Source organism: Canis lupus, chromosome 5 (genome assembly GCF_003254725.2).
Source record: "Canis lupus dingo isolate Sandy chromosome 5, ASM325472v2, whole genome shotgun sequence".
NCBI lineage: Eukaryota > Metazoa > Chordata > Mammalia > Carnivora > Canidae > Canis > Canis lupus.
The window spans coordinates 81,635,815-81,656,648 of record NC_064247.1 but is presented as its reverse complement, the minus strand read 5'-3'; the positions used below and the strand labels follow the sequence as shown (position 1 = coordinate 81,656,648).

Genomic DNA, 20,834 nt, shown 5'->3' with positions numbered 1-20,834 from the left:
AGCCAATGGCCCGCGAGCCTACCGAGGCCGCAGGGAAACCGAGTCCAAGTCCTACACCTCTCTTTGGACTCTGCCCTGCTTCGCCACATTTCGGACTATATATCCCACAATGCAGAGCTCTCCAGAGGCGGGACAACCAGTGCTCGTAAGGAACTTTGGGAGATGTAGTACAAATTTGCTCAGTCATAAGCCTGTTCAGCGGAGACTTTGGGAAACCAAAAACTACAATTCCCGCTGGCGACGCGGCTCCGGGTCCTCAGTTCACCGCCCGCCCCCATGGCCTCTGTTTATCCCCCCGCCTCAGTTCCGATAGCCAGGGTCAAATCACTGGTAGTAACTGACTGAGGGGACCCTGTCCCCGGGTCCGAGGCCACCTTTGCTTATTGGCTTTGCTCCCAGCTTGTGGGCTCTGGCCGAGTGGGCGTGGCACAGACTCAACTCCGCCCCCGCCGCTAGGATGCTGGGGCCTGGTCGCCATAGCGACGGGCTGTACACTACCGCAGCTTCCCGGGCCGCGGGTGCTGGCTGCCCGACTGTCTGAGGGTCATGGCCTCCCCCAAGCCGCGGTGCTCCAGCTTCGCGACTACGTCGAGGTAGGCCCTGACCCGACTGAGGGCGGAGAGGAGGGTTTGAGAACTTCCAGAAAGTGAAATGCCTCTGCCCATTGGTCCAGGGCTTCAGCCCCTCAGGATCGGTGGTGCAGAAATGGAATCTGGACTGACTTAGCCCCCTGAGAACACTAGATGCTAGCAAAAGGGCTGGCGCACTTTATCATTAGTAAGAGACAGCTTGCATGTATTGAGCATATATTATGTGCCAACTACTTTATATATGGCACATTTAACCTCACAACTCTATGAGGTAGTAATATTTCCGTTTTACGAATGAATAGAAGCCTGGAGAGATCATGTGTTTTACACGTTTATAAGCGGTAGAGCTAAGGGGACTCCTGGGGAGCTCAGTGGTTGAGCGTTTGCCTTCCGCTAGGGACGTGGTCCCGGAGTCTTGGGATCAGTCCTACGTTGGGTTCCGCGCGGGGAGCCTGTTTCTCCGTCTGTCTAGCTCTCTGCCTTTCTCTGTGTTTCTCTTATGAATAAATAAATAAAATCATTTATTAAAAATGCTAACAAAAAAAAGTGGTAGAGCTAGGATTTGATCCCAGCCTCGTGAGACTCCTGAACCTGCGCTCTTAGCCACAGAGATAAACTGCCTCTTCGCCCATTAGCTTATGGCAAAGATGATTGTCGAATTGCTGTCTATTCAGGTTGCAGTCTCTGGGCACTCCAAAAGATGACAACAAGCTCTATTAGCTCGTAAAGCCACAAGTGTACATACTAAAACAAAAATTTTGGCTAAATATCTTTCCAGCTTTGGGAATTCAGAAGTCTCGGGATGCCTGGGTGGCTCAGCAGTTGGGCACCTGCCTTCGGCCCAGGTGGTGGTCCTGGGATCCAGGATCGTGTCTCACATCAGGCTCCCTGCGAGGAGCCTGCTTCTCCCTCTGCCTGTGTCTCTGCCTCTCTCTCTCTCTGTCTCTCATGAATAAATAAATAAAAGCTTAAAAAAAAAAAGAAGAAGTCTCTTAAGTTCAGGGCCTTTGCTTCTGTATCTCAAACATGGGGATGATACAACCCACTTCAAAAATATTGTTGGGAGGGATCCCTGGGTGGCGCAGCGGTTTGGCGCCTGCCTTTGGCCTGGGGCGCGATCCTGGAGACCCGGAATCGAATCCCATGTTGGGCTCCCTGCATGGAGCCTGCTTCTCCCTCTGCCTGTGTCTCTGCCTCTCTCTCTCTCTCTGTGTGACTATCATGAATAAATAAATAAAATCTTTAAAAAATATATTGTTGGGAAAATTTAGGCAGAATATGTGAAGCTGGGGATCCCTGGGTGGTGCAGCGGTTTGGCGCCTGCCTTTGGCCCAGGGCGCGATCCTGGGGACCCGGGATCGAATCCCACGTCGGGCTCCCGGTGCATGGAGCCTGCTTCTCCCTCTGCCTGTGTCTCTGCGCCTCTCTCTCTCTCTGTGACTATCATAAATAAATAAAAATTAAAAAAAAATACATTTAAGAATATGTGAAGCTTTCATCACAGCTCTTGCATATACTAAGCATTCAGTAAGTGTTTAATGAACGTAGTTTCTCCCTTCTTATCACCAATGCAAAAACCTGATCCCACCTAAACTCTAATCCTTCAGGGTCTGTTGCCCCAACAGAGAAAGCCTACAAAAGTCAGGAGGCTCAGTAGGTTGAGCATCTGACTCTTGATTTCAGTTCAGGTTATGATCTTGGGGTTGTGGGATTGAACCCTGCATCAGCTCTGTGCTGGGCATAGAGCCTGCTTAAGATTCTCTCTGTCCCTCTCCCCTCCCTCTCTTAAAAAAAAATCAGGAGATTATTTGCCAGTTTAATTATTTTATCTAGAGTTAAAATGAATCTACAAGAACCGGACAGCAGGCTTGAGAGTGTTGTTACTCAGCTCAGGAATGCGCTTGAGTTCACTCAATACCAGGATATACCCCTGTTATACCCACTGCCTGTGATCTGTTAGGTAACTTGAGTTTTCCCCACCTTTAAGGTAGAAATATAGGGGAATACCCAGCTGCTTCAGTCAGTAGGACATGTGACTCTTGATCTTGGAATATAAGTTTGAACCCCATATTGGGTGTAGATATTACTTAAAAATAAAATCTTAAAAAAAATAAAGTAGAGGGGCACTGGGTATCTCAGTTGTTTAAGCGTCTGCCTTTGGCTCAGGTCATGATCTCAGAGTCCTGGGATGTCAGGCGCCCTGCTCAGCAGGTTGTCTGTTTCTGCCTCTCTCTTTGCCCTTCCCCCCTGGTCATACTCTCTTTCTCTCTATCTCAAATAAATAAATAAAATCTTAAAAAGAAAAAAAAAAGAAAGAAAAACAGAAAAAAAGCAAGACTCGTCTCCATTTCCTTATGAGCAAACTAGGATGTCTGAGAGAGGTTAAATGACCTGCCTAGGGGTCCCTGTTGGAACACCAGATGTCAGCCCCCAGGACCTTCAGCCATTAAGTATAGGATGGGAGCTGACACCCCAGCCCTTGGACCCCAGGCCCTGTGCTTCTTGTTCTATAGCACCTGCCTTGGTATCACACCCCCAGAATGTGTCAGAGTCACAAACATGAAACTCATCTGAACACTGAATGAAAGTATAAGCCCACAGTTTTCTGGGCTCATGGTGAGGCTTTCCTGTCACTGTAGGAATTGGTGAGATTCTCAGCATGAGAAGGTTTCTGGGAATGTAGGAAAATGTTTTGGGCCCAGGGCCAGGAGCTTGTTGGCAGCATCTCTGGGAAACTACAGGCAGTGCTGGGAAGACCCAGAGCTTAGCTCTACAGGGAGAAGACGCCATGTCATATAGATCTGGGAAGGGTGGAGGTGCTGTCCCCACTCAGGGCTCTGTCACTTACCACTGTTTTCCCCTTTTCTGTGCAGAACACACATGCGGCCTTCAGGAGGGATCATAGATGACTCCTTCCTCACAGAAACCAAGAACATCCAGAATCGCAAGCTTTCTCAGAAACGGAAGACACTGGTTAGTGGCAATGTCTTGTTGGAAACCCAGATGTCGGCTCTCAGACCCTATCTGCCTCCCTCTCTGCAACCCCAAAGCACCACCCACCTGAAACATGGTTCCCAGAGTAGCTTCTCCGCAGCTGGGGGAGTGTGGCCACAGAGGCCAGGCCCATCAGGCTCTGAGGTAGGGGTGTGCACACTTGCTGCACCTCATCTGAAAAGCCCTTCCAGATCTCTCATGGTAGAGAAAGACTCAGCTGCTGTCCATGGACACCCTTCCCCTGTAGCTCAGCATTCTGGATTAGACCTCATTTTTTCATTCAGCCTGCCATATGGCAGGCATTGTGCTAGGTGCTGGGATGGTCATACCAGACTTGTCAAGGTCCCTCAGGGCTGTGACTATCATTTTTTTCTGTATGGCCCAGGTACTTGAGTGGTGGGCATATGTTAAGAGCTCCATAATGCTGTAGGTAGGTATGTGAAGGCAGGATTAAAGAGATGTTCGCCCCTCATGTTGCTGACTCTGGGTTGGAAATAGAGACTCAACTGGCCTCAGGAAATGTCCTTCCTCCATTCCTGTTCTTTTAAGTTTTTACATAAAAATGAATGCTGTCTCTATCTTGGGGTACCTGGCTGGCTCAGTGGTAGAGCATGTGACTCGATCTCTGGGTGGTGAGTTCAAGCCCCAGGTTGGGAATAGAGCTTACTTTTAAAAAATGAATGCTGTCTCATTAGGTACTTTGGGGCTTTGGTTGATATGATCATTGGATTGTAATTAATTAGCAAACAGCCACTATCAGAATCAAATGAAAAAACACATTTATTAAAAAATTTTTTGAAAAAACACAGTTTAGCAAACATAACTCCAGGAACACCTGGGTGACTTAGTGGTTGCATCTGCCTTTGGCTCAGGTCATGATCCTGGGGTCCTGGGATCAAGTCCCACAGCAGGCTCTCCGCAGGGAGTCTGTTTCTCCCTCTGCCTATGTCTCTGTGTCTCTCATGAAAAAATAAAATACTTAAAAAACAAACACCAAAAAAAAAAAAAAACAAAAAACCATAACTCTAGGTCACAGTGGAGCTGCGTAGTATTATAGGCTGTGTAGTGATTTTTTAAAAATTTATTTATTTATTTATGATAGTCACAGAGAGAGAGAGAGAGAGAGGCAGAGACACAGGCAGAGGGAGAAGCAGGCTCCATGCACCGGGAGCCCGACGTGGGATTCGATCCCGGGTCTCCAGGATCACGCCCTGGGCCAAAGGCAGGCGCCAAACCACCGCGCCACCCAGGGATCCCCTGCAGTGATTTTTTTAAAAAAGATTTTATTTATTTATTTATTCATTCATGAGAGAGAGAGAAAGGCAGAGACACAAGCAGAGGGAGAAGCAGGCTCCATGCGGTGAACCCGACGCGGGACTCGATCCTGGGTCTCCAGGTCACATCTTGGGCTAAAGGCGGCGCTAAACCGCTGAGCCACGCGGGCTGCCCTGTAGTGATTTTCTTAGTGTGTCTGGAATAGGTAATTTGGGGACTCGAGAGAGGGAAGAGGGGTCAGTGTGGACTGCTCACGGAGATGAAGCGCAGCCACAGCCCCAGAAGACCGGATGATTTGGGGCACACGCTCCCCACACCACGTAGCTGCCTCCCAGCACAGCTGAGCTGGGGCCAGGCTCCTTCGCGCAGCGGCAGCACCGCCCTCCCTAGCCACCAGGGAGCACTGTTCCCCCCCCACACGCCGCCATCCGCCCCGCGCGGCGGCCGCCCTTCCTGCTCTCCCCTGCAGGGGGAAGCCGAGAGCTCGGAGCGCCCCGGAGCCCTCTTGGCTCCCATCCAGGGCCGGAGGCCCCTGGTAATGATGACCAACACCCAGAATTCTGCCTTACTTGCCCAGGAATCAGTATAGGGTGACCACGTTTTTTTCTCCACGGAAACGGCAGAGAAAATACAAGGACTGAACTTTTGAAAGTCTGAAAAACTTATTAATTCACTAGGGTCAGGTGCTTGTTTGACAGCTTCTCAGATGTCTTTCAGGGTTACTTGACACGTTTATAAAAATCACATACCCCCCAAAAAAAAGCACATTAATTTTGACAAATTTCAAAAACATTTTTGTCTGGCTTTGATTTTTAATACTTTGACTTTTCTTGTATTTCCAGTTTGTCTATTTATACTCCTATTTAGTCTTTTTTTCTATTTAAAAATGTTGATAATTTTGTGGGTTTGTTTGTTTGTTTGTTTTTAATTTGGGAGAGACAGCACAAGTGGGGAGAGGAGCAGAGAAAGGGGGAGGGTCAGGTGAGTGCGTTGAGCGTGGAGCCTGGTGCCGGGCTGGGGGCTGGGAGCTTGGGGCTTGGGGCTTGGGTGCCACCACTCTGAGATCATGACCTAAGATGAAATCAAGAGTCTGGCGCTTTACTGCCTCAGCCACCCACACTCCCTGATAGTTCTTTTCAAACAGAAAGAAAGCTTAAGGTTTTCTTTCCTAACAGCATAAGTATTTTAAGCAATTAAAATAAATACCAGGGCACCTGGCAGGCTCAGTCGGTAGGGCATATGACTCTTCATCTCGGGTCTTGGGTTGAAGCCCCACATTCAGGATAGAGATTACTTAAAAAAATAAAGGGCTGCCTGGGTGGCTCAGTCCATTAAGCATCTGATTCTTAAAAAAAAAAAAAAAAAAACTTTAAAAAAGATCTTATTTATTTATTCATGGGAGAAGCAGAGAGACACATAGGCAAAGGGAGAAGCAGGCTCCCTGTGGAGAGCCTCATGCGGGACTCAGGACTCAATCCCAGGACCAATCCCAGGACCCCAGGATCACAATCTGAGCCAAAGGCAGATGCTCAACTCCTGAGCCACCAGGTGCCCAAGATTCGGACTCTTGATCTTAAAATTAAAAAATAAAAAACAGGGCAGCCCCAGTGGCTTAGCAGTTTAGCGCCGCCATCAGCCTGGGGTGTGATCCTGGAGACCTGGGATCAGGTCCCACATTGGGCTCCCTGCATGGAGCCTGCTTCTCCCTCTGCCTGTGTCTCTACCTCTCTCTCTCTGTGTCTCTCATGAATAAATAAATAAAATCTTTAAATAAATAAATAAATAAATACATATATACATACATACAATAAATAAATACAATAAATAAATACAATAATTAAAAAAATTTTTTAGGGATTCCTGGGTGTCTCAGTGGTTGAGGCTCTGCCTTTGGACCAGGGAGTAAACCTGGAGTCTCAGTATCAAGTCTCGCATTGGGCTCTCTGCATGGAGCTTGCTTCTCCCTCTGCCTGTGTGTCTCTGCCTCTCTCTGATCCTCTCATGAATGAATACATAAAATCTTTAAAAATTTTGTTTTAATTAAAAAAAGTATTTTGTGAGTGCTGCTCTGACCATGTCCCAAACATTATGAACTATAATTTTAACATTCTTTTTTTTTTTTAAGATTTTATTTATTTATTCATGAGAGACACACACAGAGAGAGGCAGAGACATAGGCAGAGAGAAGCAGGCTCCATGCAGGGAGCCCGATGTGGGATTCCATCACGGGACTCGATCACGGGACTCCAGGACCACGCCCTGGGCCGAAGGCAGGCACTAAACCGCTGAGCCATCCAGGGATCCCCTTAACATTCTTTTTTTTAAGTTTGTTTATTTTTAATATTTTTTTAAATTTTTATTTATTATTTATGATAGTCACACAGAGAGAGAGAGAGAGAGGCAGAGACATAGGCAGAGGGAGAGGGAGAAGCAGACTCCATGCACCGGGAGCCCGATGTGGGATTCCATCCCAGGTCTCCAGGATCGCGCCCTGGGCCAAAGGCAGGTGCCAAACCGCTGCGCCACCCAGGGATCCCAAGTTTGTTTATTTTTAGTAATCTCTATACCCAACGTGGAGCTTGAACTTACAACCCTGATATCAAGAGTCCCATGCTTCTCTGACTGAGCCAGCCAGACGCTCCCAACATTATTTTTATAACGTTGTATTCTAAGAAGTTAATGGGTCAAGAAAAAAGGAATTTATTCTTAAACGTCTACATAGTTAAGGGGCACAGAGGGGGCTCTAATATTGGATTCAACATTGAATTCTAATTCAATGTTCTTTTCTTTTCTTTCTTTATTAAAAATTTTACTTTGAAGTAATCTCCACACCCAACATGAGGCTTGAACTCACAGGGCTGAGATGGAGAGTTGCATGTTCCACCGACAGCCAGCCAGGTGGCCCCAATTTTCTTTTAAGTTGGAAAGTAATTGGGACACCTGGGTGGCTCAGCAGTTGAATGTCTGCCTTTGGCTCAGGGTGTGATCTCAGATTCCCCAGTTTGAGTCCCACAAACAGTACAGCGGGGCTGGTACAGATTGGTACTCATATCTGTTTTCATAGTACAGATATGCAATACTCACTGACATACCTCCAGAAGAGAAGAACAGCTCACCTTTACTGAGTTCCAAGAAGGTGTCTGAGTCTGTGTAAACCGACTTCATGTTTTCTCACTGCATCCTCACATCAATACAGTGCAGTGGGAACTAAAACCATCCCCATTTTATGAATGTAGAAATGTAGAGACTGCTAAGCCTGTGGTCACACAGCCAAGAAGGGGCATCTGGTTTTTTAATCTAAACTCTCTCTACCTCTAGTGCCCATAATCTTAATTATGAACCATATTAAGAATTCATAATTCTGGGCAGCCCCGGTGGCACAGCGGTTTAGCGCCGCCTGCAGCCTAGGGCGTGATCCTGGAGACCCTGGATCGAGTCTCACGTCAGGCTCTCTGCATGGAGCCTGCTTCTCCCTCTGCCTGTCTCTGTCTCTATGAATAAATCAATCAATCAATCAATCAATCTTAAAAAAAAAAGAATTCATAATTCTGTGAATTATGGGGAAGGGGAGCCTGGCTGGCTCAGTTGGTGGAGTGTCAGGCTCTTGGTTTTGGCTCAGGTCATGATCTTGGGATTGTGGGATTGAGCCATGTGTGGGCTCCATGCTCTAGTGGGGGTCTGTCCAAAATTTTCTCCCTGTGCTCCCCCCAATGCTTGTGCATGCATGCTGTCTCCATCTCTCTCTCAAATTAAAAAAAATAAAATGTAGAGGGAGGAGGATGGGGACGAGCATCAGGAAAGGGATCCGTGTTGCCATGGTAACCCCACCTGTCTCTTCCTGCAGTCCTGTCAGTTCTCCATTGGTGGCCAACTGTCCCCATGGCCCACACACACCAGTGGTCAGACCATTCTACATAATCGAAAGCCCTGTTCATATGATTACCGGAAGCGAGCAGGGTAAGCTGGGGTCAGCCTCATGGTGCATGGGCTGGTACAGACCCAGCATTGGACCCAGAGACAGCACAGGGGCATGTGCTGGCCCAGACTAATGATGCAAGAGGCCATGGAGTACCCATCCCTCTCATTCCCCCATCCCATGCAGTAGCTGGCAACAGCATCCTCTGGGCACTACTAAGCCGAGGTACCTGGAGCAGCTGGAGAACTACCTACGCAAGGAGCTCCTCCTGCTGGACCTGAGCACAGATTCTACCCAGGAGCTGAGGCTACAGGTCAGAGCCACAGAATAACTGTGGGCGGGGTGGGGGTGGAGGGGAGTGGGTGGGAAGACAGGTGGGAAGAAACCTTACTCACTAGGACTGAGCACTTCAGACTTCAGGAGAAACCAGTCACTCCCAGCTCTTTTAGGTCCCCATTCCTGGTAAGGGAAACATGTTCTATAAAAAAGTCAGTGAGCAGGCAAAGCTGCAAGTATTAATCCAAAACTCTCCCTAGGTCTGAGTTTCCACATCTGAGTCAGGTAGTAGACTGGATGCCATCTCCAGTCCCTTCAGCTCTGTGATCTTCAGTGCCTAGCATGGGTTGTTGGACATCAGCCAATGGCCTGAAATCCTGGCCACTGAGCAAGAAGCAGTAAATACAGTATTTACCAGGTCAGGGATGACAGACCCAAGCTTGAGGAACTTAGCCCAGACACATAGGAAAATCTAGATGTAGATCAGATTCTAGCACATTTAAAGGAGGGAATCACCAAATCCCTGCTCAAACAGGAATGATGACAGGGAATCCCTCACTTCTGACTTAATCACTGACAGAAGCATTTGCTGAGCATCACCTGTGTGTCAGGCCCTGAATGGGACCTTGAATACAATCTCACAAGCTAAAGGTACCTCATCATCAACAAGGAAGCAGAACTTCAGAGAAGGCATGCATTTATGAAATGGTGGGGCTGGGATATGAACTCAGGGCTGATTCCAGAACCTATTCTAATTCCAGGACATAATGCTGCCTCCAAAAACTTCTGTGTCCAAATGGGACAGAAAATCATAACTCTCCTTGGTCAGAATACAAGGCTAGAGCCTCTGATCTCCTCCTGTTCCCCCAGGTCTGTGAGATAGCAAGGGGGTGCTGGTGAGAGGCCAAATGAAACAGTGCTTGGAGAAGGCTAGCAGCCTGGAGAGCCAGAGTGGAATGGCCCCAATCCAGGTCATCTTCCAGGCTTCAGAGATAGTACCAGGAGAGACCTCCAGAGAAGAGTTGAGAGGGACAGAGCTGCCCCTTAGCTTCCTGGCATTGAGAGACCCAGGTAGTACCCAGGCATTTATTTGAATGTGGGTCACCTGGCAGCTTCATGCTATAATACTTCTAAGCTTAAGAGTGGCAGCTATAGGCCAGAAGGTGACAGGTCCCCTTTTCTTGCCAGCCTTACAGAGAAATCTTTGAGTTCTTCATAGAGGACTTTAAAACGTACAAGCCATTGCTATCCTCCATCAAGAATGCATATGAGGTGATGCTGGGTAAGACTGCAGCCTCTGCCTGGATCCAGTTTGGAAGGCATGGAGAGGATCCTACTCTGACCTTCTGGGGCTGTGCAGAAGTACTGGGGCAGCTGCTAACTGGGCCTTGAGGTCACCAAGCCTTGCTCAGCTTTTTCTTACACTGTCGTGTGTGATAGAGAACCTGACTACCTACCTCTAGTCCTTGGCAAGCATGGTAAGGCAGTATCTGTAGGAAAGAGAGCAACTTCACTATTGAGAACAAAGTCTAAGAGGGAGTGAGTACCTCTGGGAAGTGATGAGCCTCCCCAACCAGGCTCAGGAGTGCTGGGCATGGTACAACTGCAGGACTAAAAGCTATAGGGAGGGGGGATCCCTGGGTGGTGCAGCGGTTTGGCACCTGCCTTTGGCCCAGGGCGCGATCCTGGAGACCCGGGATCGAGTCCCACATCAGGCTCCCGGTGCATGGAGCCTGCTTCTCCCTCTGCCTGTCTCTCTCTCTCTCTCTCTCTCTCTCTCTCTCTGACTATCATAAATAAATAAAAATTAAAAAAAAATAAAAATAAAAGCTATAGGGAGAAAGGGCATAGATGAAACCCCAGTACTCATCCAGACTCTGTCTCTGGTTTGTTTGTTTGTTTGTTTGTTTGTTTGTTTGTTTGTTTAAAATATTTTTTTTTGAGAGATAGAGCAAGAGCACAAGTGAGGTGAGGAGCAGAGGGAGAAGCAGACTCCCTGCTGAGCAGGGACCTCCCCCGGGACCCCCCCATCCCCCAACATGAGACTCAATCTCAGTACTCTGGGATCATGACCCAAGCTGAAGGCAGACAATCAATGGAAGCCACCTAGGCACTGCTGTCTCTGGTATAAAAGAAAATGCAGGAAGGCCTTAAGCAGGGGCCATGTTTTGAACAGGCATGCACAGACATGGAGTTTGCAAGGGACATAGCAACTCGCTGTGACCTTAGGATCAGTGTCTCTTGGCTGTTTGTTCTCTGTGGTCCCAAAGGGACTCTCCTACCTGTCCCTGCTTAGCTCACCAGAGGGAGAAGATTCGGGCTCTGGAGCCCCTGAAGGCCAAGCTTGTCACTGTGAATGAGGACTGCAACGAGAGGATCTTGGCCATGAGGGCTGAGGAGAGATATGAAATCACCATGCTGAAGAAAGAGAAGATGAATTTACTAAAACTCATTGACAAAAAGAATGAGGAGAAGATCTCATTGCAGAGTGAGGTGAATGGGAGTAGTATGGTAACCAACTCCCTAAATTCCTGCTACTCCCACCCTAGGGGTGATCTGAGGCCTTGGGCACTGAGGTGACTCCCTAACTCTCTACCCTTCTACCTGGAATGATATCCTGAGCCACCACCTCCCCCCAGAGGCTACCTCCACACCCTGCCCCTTCCTTCTTGGCTTAGCACTGGCTCCATGTGGCCCCAAATGCCAGAAGTCCTGCTTCTTGGCTGCCAAATTTTCTCCACAGGAGGAAGCGTTGATACTTTGCTGGATTCTCAGGAATGGTCTGTCTCCTTCCTCCACTTTTCCTGTTCCCAGACCCTGATGGGGCCACTCAGCACCCATCCCATCCCCTTTGATGGTTAGTTATATACAGCCCCTGGCCACACAGCCACCTTCCCAACAGGTATCCAAACTGAGAAAGAATTTGGCTGAGGAGTACCTGCGCTACCTCACGGAGCGAGATGCCCGGAAGATCCTCATTGCAGACCTGAATGAGCTACGGTACCAGAGGGAGGACATGTCACTAGCCCAGTCCCCAGGTAAGCCTGAGGGGGGTTTCTCTATGTGGAGGAGGTGCTAAAGAGGAGTCTCACCACTCATCCCCATTCACTGAACTCTCCTAATGTCTGTTCATTCCATGCCTATTCACAAAGCAGGGATGCTCCTGCTGCTGCCTGGGTCTATGGATCTTTTGAGCTTGGCTGAGAATCATAGACTCATCGTTTAAGTAGGAAACAATTGTTGGCTGCTAAGGCAGCCTAGACTCCCTGGGAGCAGGACAGGCCTGGTACTCCATGTCCTGGGTTCTCTATTTAAGCCCGAACTTCTGAGCTGTTAGTGCTGTGGGAAAGACCTAGGGCTTTCCAATCAGGGAGAAAAGGACCTGGGACCAGGCCCTGACGGACACTCTAAAATTGCCCTGGGCTACAGATCCTAGAGGCAGAGTGTTGCAAGTTGGCGGGTACCCTGGCAGGCATCTGGGGGGAGGACCCCGTGAAGTTAACACTGGCTCTGAAGATGACCCGGCAAGACCTGACCCGCACACAGATGGAACTCAACACCATGAAGGCTAACTTTGGAGATGTGGTACCCAGGAGGGACTTTGAAATGCAGGAGAAGACCAACAAGGATCTGCAGGAGCAGGTACTGGTACTGGTGAGCAGGCAGGGCAGGCAGGTTCAGGCAACATCACACAGGTGGGCAGCAAGAATTAGTCACCTTGTCCACAGCTGGACAGCCTGAGAGATGACTATGAAGAGGTCTGCAAGGAGCATGAGATACTGCTGCAGTTGCACATGACCACACTGAAGGAGCGGGATCAGTTTCATTCTGAGCTCCAGGAAATCCAGCGCACCTCTACGCCACGGCCTGACTGGAGCAAGTGTGAAGGTAATGATGGTCATTGTACTCCCAGGGACTGCTCAAGGATGTGGTTTGGATTCCAGTACCCTCTCTCCACCTGCAGATGTGGTGGCTGGGGGCCCAGATCGCTGGCAAATGCTGGCTGAGGGCAAGAACAGCGACCAGCTGGTGGATGTGCTCCTGGAAGAGATTGGCGAGGGGCTGCTTCGGGAGAAAGATTTCTTTCCTGGTCTGGTAGGGGTCCCTGGGCTCTGGAGGCTTGGGGCCAGAGACAGAACAGCCAGGCCTTGTGCTAATAAGACTTGAGGTTTTGGAGGAACCCTCTGGGGCTCTGCCCGGCCCAGAGATGAGCGGACACTCTCCTTTCCAGGGTTATGGGGAAGCCATCCCCCCTTTCCTTCGATTTGATGGCATTGTGGAGAATAAGAAGCCAACCAAGAAGGATGTGGTAAACCTCCTCAAGGATGCCTGGAAGCAACGTCTTGTTGAAGAGCAGGTCAGACCTCATGGGCCATTTTGGGTTGGTGTGGCCTCCAGAGTCCTCCAGGGGGTTCTGTTGAGGTACTAGGGAGAAGGGCCAACCCATGATGGGGCAGGCTTCCCAAACAGTCATCTCCACTCTGCAGAAAGAGAAATTCCCAGATTTCTTCTTCAATTTCCTGGAGCATCGCTTTGGACCTGGTGAAGCCATGGCCTGGGCTTACACCATTTTTGAAAATATCAAGCTGTTCCGCTCTAATGAGGTCATGAGTCAGTTTTATGCAGTCTTGATGGGAAAGGTAAGGTTGGGTCTGGCTCTCCATCTTTTGTCCCCAGCATAAGCCAGCTCTATCCCTGCTACTCCAGGAAGCATCAAATTATCCAATGCTTCCTTTCCTGTAGAGGAGTGAGAATGTATACATCAAGCAGAAGGAGACAGTGGCACAGTTGCTGAAGGAGATGACGAATGCTGACAGTCAGAATGAAGGGCTGATAACCATGGAGCATTTAAGGTGAGGGGCTGGTCCAGCCATTCCCAAACTCCCGTCCAACATTTCCTCTGGCCAGCCTCCCTGATACGCAGGGGTAAGGGGAGCTTGGTAGGAAGGGGTCACAGCCTCAACACTTGTCCTTTCTGAGCACTAGTGGGGCTGGCAGAGGGATACAGGAAGATGCATGAGCAGGCCACAGCTAGGCCTGTTGGCCCTTGTATCTCCCCACAGCACTGTCCTCAAGAGCACCTTCCCCTTCAAGAAGGAAGAGAAAATTCAGGAGTTGATGGAGGCAGGAGGCTGGCATCCCAACAGCAGCAATGCAGACTTGCTCAACTACCGCTCATTATTTACAGAGGTGGGGGGTGGGGGTGGCGGGGGGTTGTCCAGGAACTTGCCCAGCCCTGCTCTAGCCTCTGCTGGACCCCAAACGTGTTTTCACCTTGCCTTATGGCCCCTCCTAGGATGAAGAAGGCCAGAGTACGCCCTTTGTGCAAAAGCTGTGGGAACAGTATGTAGACGAAAAGGATGAGTACTTACGGGAGCTAAAGCAGGAGCTGGGCATGGAACTGTGAGTAATTCCTGAGGCCCTTTGGCCCACTTAGCCATAGGCAAATCTCGATGCCACAGGGTGGCATCTCAAGGCCTTGTGTCTCCTTGTGCACTGAGCTTGCTGCTGGGCCCTATATACTGCTCAAGCTCAGCAGGTGGCACCTTGGGGTCTGGAGTGCAGAAAGGAGGGATCAAGGCCTATCTTTCTTTCTTTGTTGGGTAGCCATAATGAGGTAACCCTACCTCAGATACGTGAAGCCCTGATAAGCATTGATCCCAGCCTGGAAAAGCAGACCCTAAATAGCTACTTGATCCAGGCCTTCCAGCTCCCCATGACAGAACTGCCTGAGGAGGGTGAAGAGAAGGAAGAAAGCATTGTGGTACAGCTCAAGATTGCCCTGCAACGGCTTCAGATGATTGACATCAGGCGCATGGGGTCTCGAGAGCCAGAGCCTGCAAGCTAGGGACACTGTGGGCTGCCTGAGTGTTCCAGTGCTGCTAACCTCTACTTTTAGTATAAAATTATTTGACTGAACCTATTCTCCAGGTTATCCTGGGAATTGAGGGGAGGGAGAGGGTTGGTCCTGGCCTGGCTGGCCCCAGGATATACACCAAAACATGGAACATTCTGTTTGTGACACTTTATTGATGCTGGGGAACTGGGGAAGAAAACTGGAAGAATGTGTGGGGCAGTCCCCTAGGCAAGGACTGGGCAGGTGTTGAAGCCTGGCCACTACTGGGCAGGGAAGACAGAGTTGCCACTGAATGCACAAGGGATGAGCAGCTGCCGGTACTCCAGGGGCAGGTGCCGCTCCACAAGCACACGCAGAGAGACTTGGTCGTTGACCAGGCCCTGCCTGCAGCAGAGGAAGATAGAGACAGAATCAGTAGCAGCCTCCCATACCCAGCACCTCCCTGCTTCTGCCCACTTACCGTCGCATCAGCAGTTCTAGGTCCTCTGGCCTCACAGTCTTACGGCCAGCATGAGCAGCAAATGCCTCCAGGTCGTCACAAAGATGCTGGAAATACCTGTCCAGGCTGCCAAAAGGGTTGGGGTAGGACAGACTAAACAGTATTGTCGATCTGAGGGGCTCCTCTCCCTACCCTGAATGTTCAGGACTCACCATTTCTCCACCATCTCAACAGCCTTCTTCTCCATGGGCATCTTAGCACAGAAGCTAAAGAATTTCACATAGTGGCTCAGTCCAGTCTTGTGGGGATCTTGACGGGGTCTGGAGCCAGGGGCTCGGGCTCTGGGAGGAAGCCTGGTCGACAGAGGCTCTGAAGATAAGCTGGGGGCAAGAGTGGATAGTTAGCTAAAATGCTGCCCGAAGAGGCCCCTAATCAAAAACAAGTCTTATTGGCTCCAGCCAGACTAGGGCCCATATGCTCCTTAGCTATCCTGGACCAAGAGCTCTAACTCTCTGCCGGGCCGTGGTGGGGACAGGGGGCCACATAGAGGCCTGATCTTTCCCTGGGGCCCTGATCCTCTAGTCTGGACCCAATGTCGCAGTCTAGACTCATTACATAAACTGATACTTTCTCAGGCCCTTGACCCTCAGTCTTCCACATGGACATTTCCCCTCTGCCTGTTGCTACCTATTCAATTCTGCTAAAGTCTCTAGGAAGCCTTCTCTGACTACATACTGACTAAGGCACTTCCCCCTACTAGGTTCCTCTAAGAACCTGGAAGCAAGCACCAGGATGACACATGTACTCAGTGAGCCCCACCCAGCCTGTCTAAGGGTGATCTCTTGAGTGATCATCTGCATTCCAATGGGAAGGGGAATAACCCTTTGGTGCTCAATGCCAAGGTCTGAAGCCTGCCCCCTTCCTGAGAGGCCCATGCAGAACAAGGTCATGAGACTTACACTGCAGTGCTAGACGGTGGGGCTGGCTCAAGAAACTGAGGTCGCCTGGCCTGAGGAGACTGAGTGGTGTTGGAAGCCAACTCTGGACTTGCTGTAGAGAAAGAGCAGGATTACAGGGGTCTCAGCCTTGACTATCTCACCCAATTGTCAAGGCCCACAGCTTCCTTGTCCTATTCCTCAAGGGCCACATCTAGCTCTAGCCAGCCAAGCAATGGGCCCCTCAGAATCTCCCCAACTCAACATAACTTATGCCCAGAAACATAACCCAGAGGTATAACTCCTCAGATTAGGGACTGAACACAGTTGTTACCCATTTACTCCCTCTTCCCTGCACTGGGCCCTTTACCTCTTCTATCAGAGATATCCTCATCTTCTGAAGATCCTTTTGGCTCATTAGTCTCAACAGCTTCTGTCATTTCTCTATATCCCTTAGAATTTTCTGTCCTGACAGATCCTTGTGTTCCTGTTGTGTCCATTACTTCGCTCACACTCAAATTTTCCTCCATCCTTTCCTCTGCCTCCTCATCAATTCCATCCTGTAAAAGGTCTACTCCATCTTCTCCAGAGATTGCACTGCTCTTGTTTGGGAAGCTCATAGCAATGGCATCAACATTCTTTGCCTTTCTTGCCAGAAGTTGGGCTTGTTTTCCAGGGTCTGAATCAAGGGAGAGAACATAGGTTAGGGATCCCTGGGTGGCGCAGCGGTTTAGCGCCTGCCTTTGGCCCAGGGCGCGATCCTGGAGACCCGGGATCGAATCCCACGTCGGGCTCCCGGTGCATGGAGCCTGCTTCTCCCTCTGCCTAGGTCTCTGCCTCTCTCTCTCTCTGTGTGACTATCATAAATAAAAATTAAAAAAAAAAAAAAAAAAAAGAACATAGGTTAGAAAAGCAGTAGGACAAGGCTGTAGCTCTGAGAAGGATAAAGAGAGGGTATAGTAAGACCCAGTCTAGCTCACTGAGGAGAAGTGTCCAGAAGCAGACCAAGGTACTTATTTAGAGTATCCTGGCCCCAAACTGACCCTGCTCTAACACGTAAGAGGAACCAACAACCAGGGAGCTCTGCGGGGCACACATACAGGACTGAGAAGGGAAAAGCACCAGTGTCAACTCTCATCCAAGGCTAAGCTCCAGGCCACATGCTCCACATACTCACTGTAGTTCTGCAACTTAGGTCCACTGCTCTGTGTCCTGTGACTGACAGCTCTCTCAGCATCTTCAGCCTCAGTATGAGAGAGACAGGGCAGGGAGTGGTATACACTGGGGGAACGGCCAACCAAGGGCTGAGAGAAGGGCTGAGTGTCCTCCAACACGGTATCCGTTGGCAGGGTAGCAACAGGGGTTCTCAGGCTGTCACCTGGAGATCAAACACCAGTTGACCCTCTGTTCTCCAGCCTTATCAACCTTCCACAGCTCTCTTTGCTTACCTTCCTGCTTCTTAGCCTAGCATTCCCACCCTCTACAGCTTGTCCCACCAAAACTGCTTACCTATGCCTCCACACTTCTCACTCTGCTCCCTCTGCTAGGAAGCCTCCTCTTACTCTAGTGAACTTGATTTGTCTTCTGGAATCAGGCTGCCTGGTCAGTTCTGACTGGCCAGCTGATCCTGAAACCTGACCCTCATCAATCTACCAAGAAGCTCCAGTCACCACACCACACCTTTCTTTCCCTCGGCCCTGAACTTTTTCAAGAATATGGAATCCTAGAAGATACTGGGATCAAGACTGGGGCCCCATTACGACAAGAGGCACCTTGGAGAAAGAAAGCAGAAACTCCTCATAGACCTACTGGCCAAGCTGGCTCACTGTCCTTGACAGAGAGAGGAGTAATCCTGGACTCAGCAGCACTTCCTACGGGGGTGGGAGAGGGAAATCTCAACCTTACCTGGAGAAACCAAGGAAGTATCTCGCAGATCCTGCAAAAATGCACCCACATCTACAGCTCGGCGGGTAGGAGGTCTGCGAGCCAAACCAGGCCTCTGCACTGACTGTGGCTGGAGAGGTGTGGCAAAGGTCAAATTGAGGGAGCTGGTGGGAGGGAGGAGGCACAAAGGAAAGTCAGGTATCTGAGGCCCAATTTTCAGAACTCCCCATCTGCCCTGTGGCTCTCATCTCTTAGAACACAGCAATGATACCATGAAGCTAAAACTGGCAGGGACCAGTATGGCCAGATTCCAACCCAATTAATACCTCCCTGTCCAAGCCGTTCCACCAACCCCTAGAATAGGCAACAGCACCTGGTAAGGGAGGAGGCATTGGCATTCCCATGAGGCTCTGCAAGAGAATTTAAAAAGAAACCATGATGAGTTACGAAGCTCCTGAGAGCCCTCTCTCAGGCCTCCTCAGCTTCTCCAGACAGCAAGAGAGGATAGCCAAAGGTGTTGTCCAGGGTCTTACCTTGGGAGAGAGGCAGCCCCTGGTCCACTCCTTGCTGAAACGCTGACAATCTCAGCCTCTGCTTCCTCCTACCAGGAGCCAGCAGACCTAGAGCCAGGGTTGTGGGTGGCTCAAGTTCAGGAAGTTGCAGCTCCAGGCTACAAGGATGGAAATTATCTCAGACAGGCCAGGAAGCCCAATCCTGGCTTCTGGGGCCCTCAAGAGACTCCCTGATTAGAGCTGCCCAACAGCCCAGCGCAAGGGAAGAATTCACTGTGCACCTGCCCTGACTGCTTTTCCGTCTAGAGGACTGGACCACCTGCGGCGTCGGTACTGGCTTCACCACAGGCTCTGGCATCATGATGGAAGATTCTGGGGCTGCAGAACAGCAAAGAGAGGGTAGGGTTGGTAGGACAGGCTGCCCTGAATGAAGGATGCCAAGGGACTGGTATCTAACCCTGATCAGCAAGCTAGTGTTCACTCACCAGTTAGAAGGATGTTCTTCAGCAGAGTCCGGGGTGTCTGTTCATCCAGATGCCCACTGGTTTGAACACGGGCCAATCTCTCAATAGACTTTGGATGAAAGCACCAAGTAATCAGTCTGTGGCTTTGCCTTGAGATTTCCTCAGGGCAGAGTCAGATCTCAGAGCCCCCTGAAGGCAGCAAGAGCCCTGTAGTGGTCAGTGGTCAGTGGCCTGGGGACTTACCCTGGCTCTTTGGGAACGCCGGCTCACATTCATCTTTGTGGGGCTACTCAGCGGCATTTCAAGTCGGGCTTTCTGGACACTGTGTAAACACCAATAGCTCTGAGAATTAAGTAGGGAGAGGGAACTAGAGGATGCAGAGATATGCCTTCATCAGGGATCCTGGCCTGAAGCCCTTTTCCCTCAAAGCCAGGGACCCAGAAACCACTTGCCCCTCCCTTTAGCCTTTGTTCCCAGCTCTATCAACAGCTTGTGGATAGAGGAGCCTGAGGGATATGGGAAAAAGAGGGATCATAATGATCCAGCCAGAGGGAGGGACTAAGGAAGGCTTTACAGACCTGACTCTGTTAGAGGCAGAGGTTATCCACACAGACAAGAGGAGCAATTGGAAAAGTATTCATTCCTGACATGAAAATTAACAATCCAAGAAGGATATTTGAGTATTTTGAAACCTTTCAAGTACTTGTCAGTGTTTGACAGCAGCTTCTACATAGGTCACTCCAGCCCTAGTCTCTCCATTCCAGTCCCTCTCAGATTCCCAAGGCACGGCTCCCATCTCATCACTTACAGATCTAAAACCTACTGTGAGTAGCTTCCCAGTGCCTGTAAAACTGCTGCCCCAGTCTAGCAGACGCCACACCCTCTGGGCCGTGAGCTCACCACAGCCCTCATCCACTGCCACTGCCACCAGGTCAGGCCAAAGTCCCTGCTCCCGAGCAAAGCATCTTTCTAGTTTCTGCCTCCCGAATCTGCCCAGGCTGTGCGCTCTAGCGCCCTTCCCAACTTCCAGCTGAGAGCTACAGGGAAAGGGGACTGACTGCATGTGCGGGGAAAAGGTGGGCACCACAGAGGCGGCAGTTCAGGGTAGATGCCTGGATACACTTTGGGCCGGTGTTGGGGGAGGTGTGGCCCAGAGAACAGGACAGGCCAGATTCTGAGCGCCCATCCTGCACCACCTGAAGCAGAAACGCAAAGACGTGAGCAGAGTTGACCTCTGTGGTCCCGAGACCTGGCAGTCTGGATTCCCAGGGATGGGGGCACAACTAACTGACCGGAGCCCGGTAGAAGGTGGAGTCAGTTCTCAGAACCCTGGGCCCTGCGGCTCTGCGAGACTCAGTTTCCCTCTCCAAATAGGGTCAGTACTGGATCCCGCTGAGACCTGACCCCCTCGGCAGCGCTGTCACATACCCAATTCGAGCACTTCGGCGTCGCCGTGGGGTGCGCGTGTCCGCAGTATCCAGCACGCGCCGCAAAAGCGTGCGCGTCGTAGGCTCGCTGTCGCTGTTGTAGGTATCCGCCATCGCCTCAGCAGTCCGCCTTCCAAGCGCTGAAGCTGCCTCGGCCGCCGCCTTCCCGCCGCCGCATTTAAGCCAACTCTCGCGAGGCTGCCGCACTGCCTCACGGGAGTTGCAGTTCTAACCCTATTGCCCAGAGGCGAGGGGGAGCGTGTAG

The 20,834-nt window shown here is 50.3% G+C and overlaps 2 protein-coding genes across 17 annotated transcripts; one reads left to right on the top strand and one right to left on the bottom strand.

Moving 5' to 3' along the window:
* The first annotated feature begins 5 nt into the window (after nt 1-5).
* Nucleotides 6-14,970, top strand: TSNAXIP1 (translin associated factor X interacting protein 1). Of its 9 annotated transcripts, none has more exons than XM_025426560.3 (16): nt 6-145; nt 3,464-3,563; nt 8,704-8,816; nt 8,962-9,088; nt 10,240-10,333; nt 11,348-11,544; nt 11,954-12,089; nt 12,524-12,693; nt 12,780-12,939; nt 13,016-13,146; nt 13,283-13,408; nt 13,539-13,691; nt 13,795-13,904; nt 14,115-14,241; nt 14,348-14,454; nt 14,659-14,970. In XM_025426560.3, the coding sequence occupies exons 1-16, from the start codon at nt 6-8 to the stop codon at nt 14,897-14,899; spliced, it is 2,232 nt and encodes a 743-aa protein (XP_025282345.1). In that variant the 3' UTR covers nt 14,900-14,970. The 9 variants fall into 9 exon arrangements, with proteins under 9 accessions (XP_025282345.1, XP_025282348.1, XP_025282346.1 ...); XM_025426561.3 differs by lacking the exon at nt 6-145 and adding an exon at nt 262-593; XM_025426563.3 differs by lacking the exon at nt 8,704-8,816 and having other exon boundaries at nt 7-145.
* Nucleotides 14,971-15,061: 91 nt separating this feature from the next.
* CENPT (centromere protein T) lies at nt 15,062-20,761 on the bottom strand. Of its 8 annotated transcripts, XM_035715730.2 has the most exons (15): nt 20,435-20,552; nt 20,201-20,338; nt 19,721-19,785; nt 19,386-19,464; nt 19,164-19,251; nt 18,960-19,056; nt 18,700-18,836; nt 18,540-18,576; nt 18,188-18,330; nt 17,460-17,660; nt 16,653-16,961; nt 16,307-16,397; nt 15,560-15,727; nt 15,369-15,473; nt 15,062-15,292 (listed from the first exon to the last, which is right to left on the bottom strand). In XM_035715730.2, exons 4-15 carry the CDS (start codon nt 19,440-19,442, stop codon nt 15,169-15,171), a joined length of 1,557 nt encoding a protein of 518 aa, XP_035571623.1. In that variant the 5' UTR covers nt 19,443-19,464; nt 19,721-19,785; nt 20,201-20,338; nt 20,435-20,552; the 3' UTR covers nt 15,062-15,168. The 8 variants fall into 8 exon arrangements, with proteins under 8 accessions (XP_035571623.1, XP_035571624.1, XP_025282357.1 ...); XM_035715731.2 differs by lacking the exons at nt 20,201-20,338; nt 20,435-20,552 and adding an exon at nt 20,571-20,698; XM_025426572.3 differs by lacking the exon at nt 19,721-19,785.
* Nucleotides 20,762-20,834: the final 73 nt, after the last annotated feature.

Coding starts and splice junctions, on each gene's coding strand:
- TSNAXIP1 (XM_025426560.3), top strand. CDS start 6: ATGGCCCGCGAGCCTACCGAGGCCGCAGGGAAACCGAGTCCAAGTCCT. Junction 8,817..8,961: donor GATTACCGGAAGCGAGCAGG/GTAAGCTGGGGT, acceptor CATCCCATGCAG/TAGCTGGCAACAGCATCCTC. Junction 9,089..10,239: donor CCCAGGAGCTGAGGCTACAG/GTCAGAGCCACA, acceptor TTTTCTTGCCAG/CCTTACAGAGAAATCTTTGA.
- CENPT (XM_025426571.3), bottom strand. CDS start 20,683: ATGGCGGATACCTACAACAGCGACAGCGAGCCTACGACGCGCACGCTT. Junction 17,661..18,187: donor TACTTCCTTGGTTTCTCCAG/GTAAGGTTGAGA, acceptor TTTGATCTCCAG/GTGACAGCCTGAGAACCCCT. Junction 16,398..16,652: donor GGATATCTCTGATAGAAGAG/GTAAAGGGCCCA, acceptor CTTTCTCTACAG/CAAGTCCAGAGTTGGCTTCC.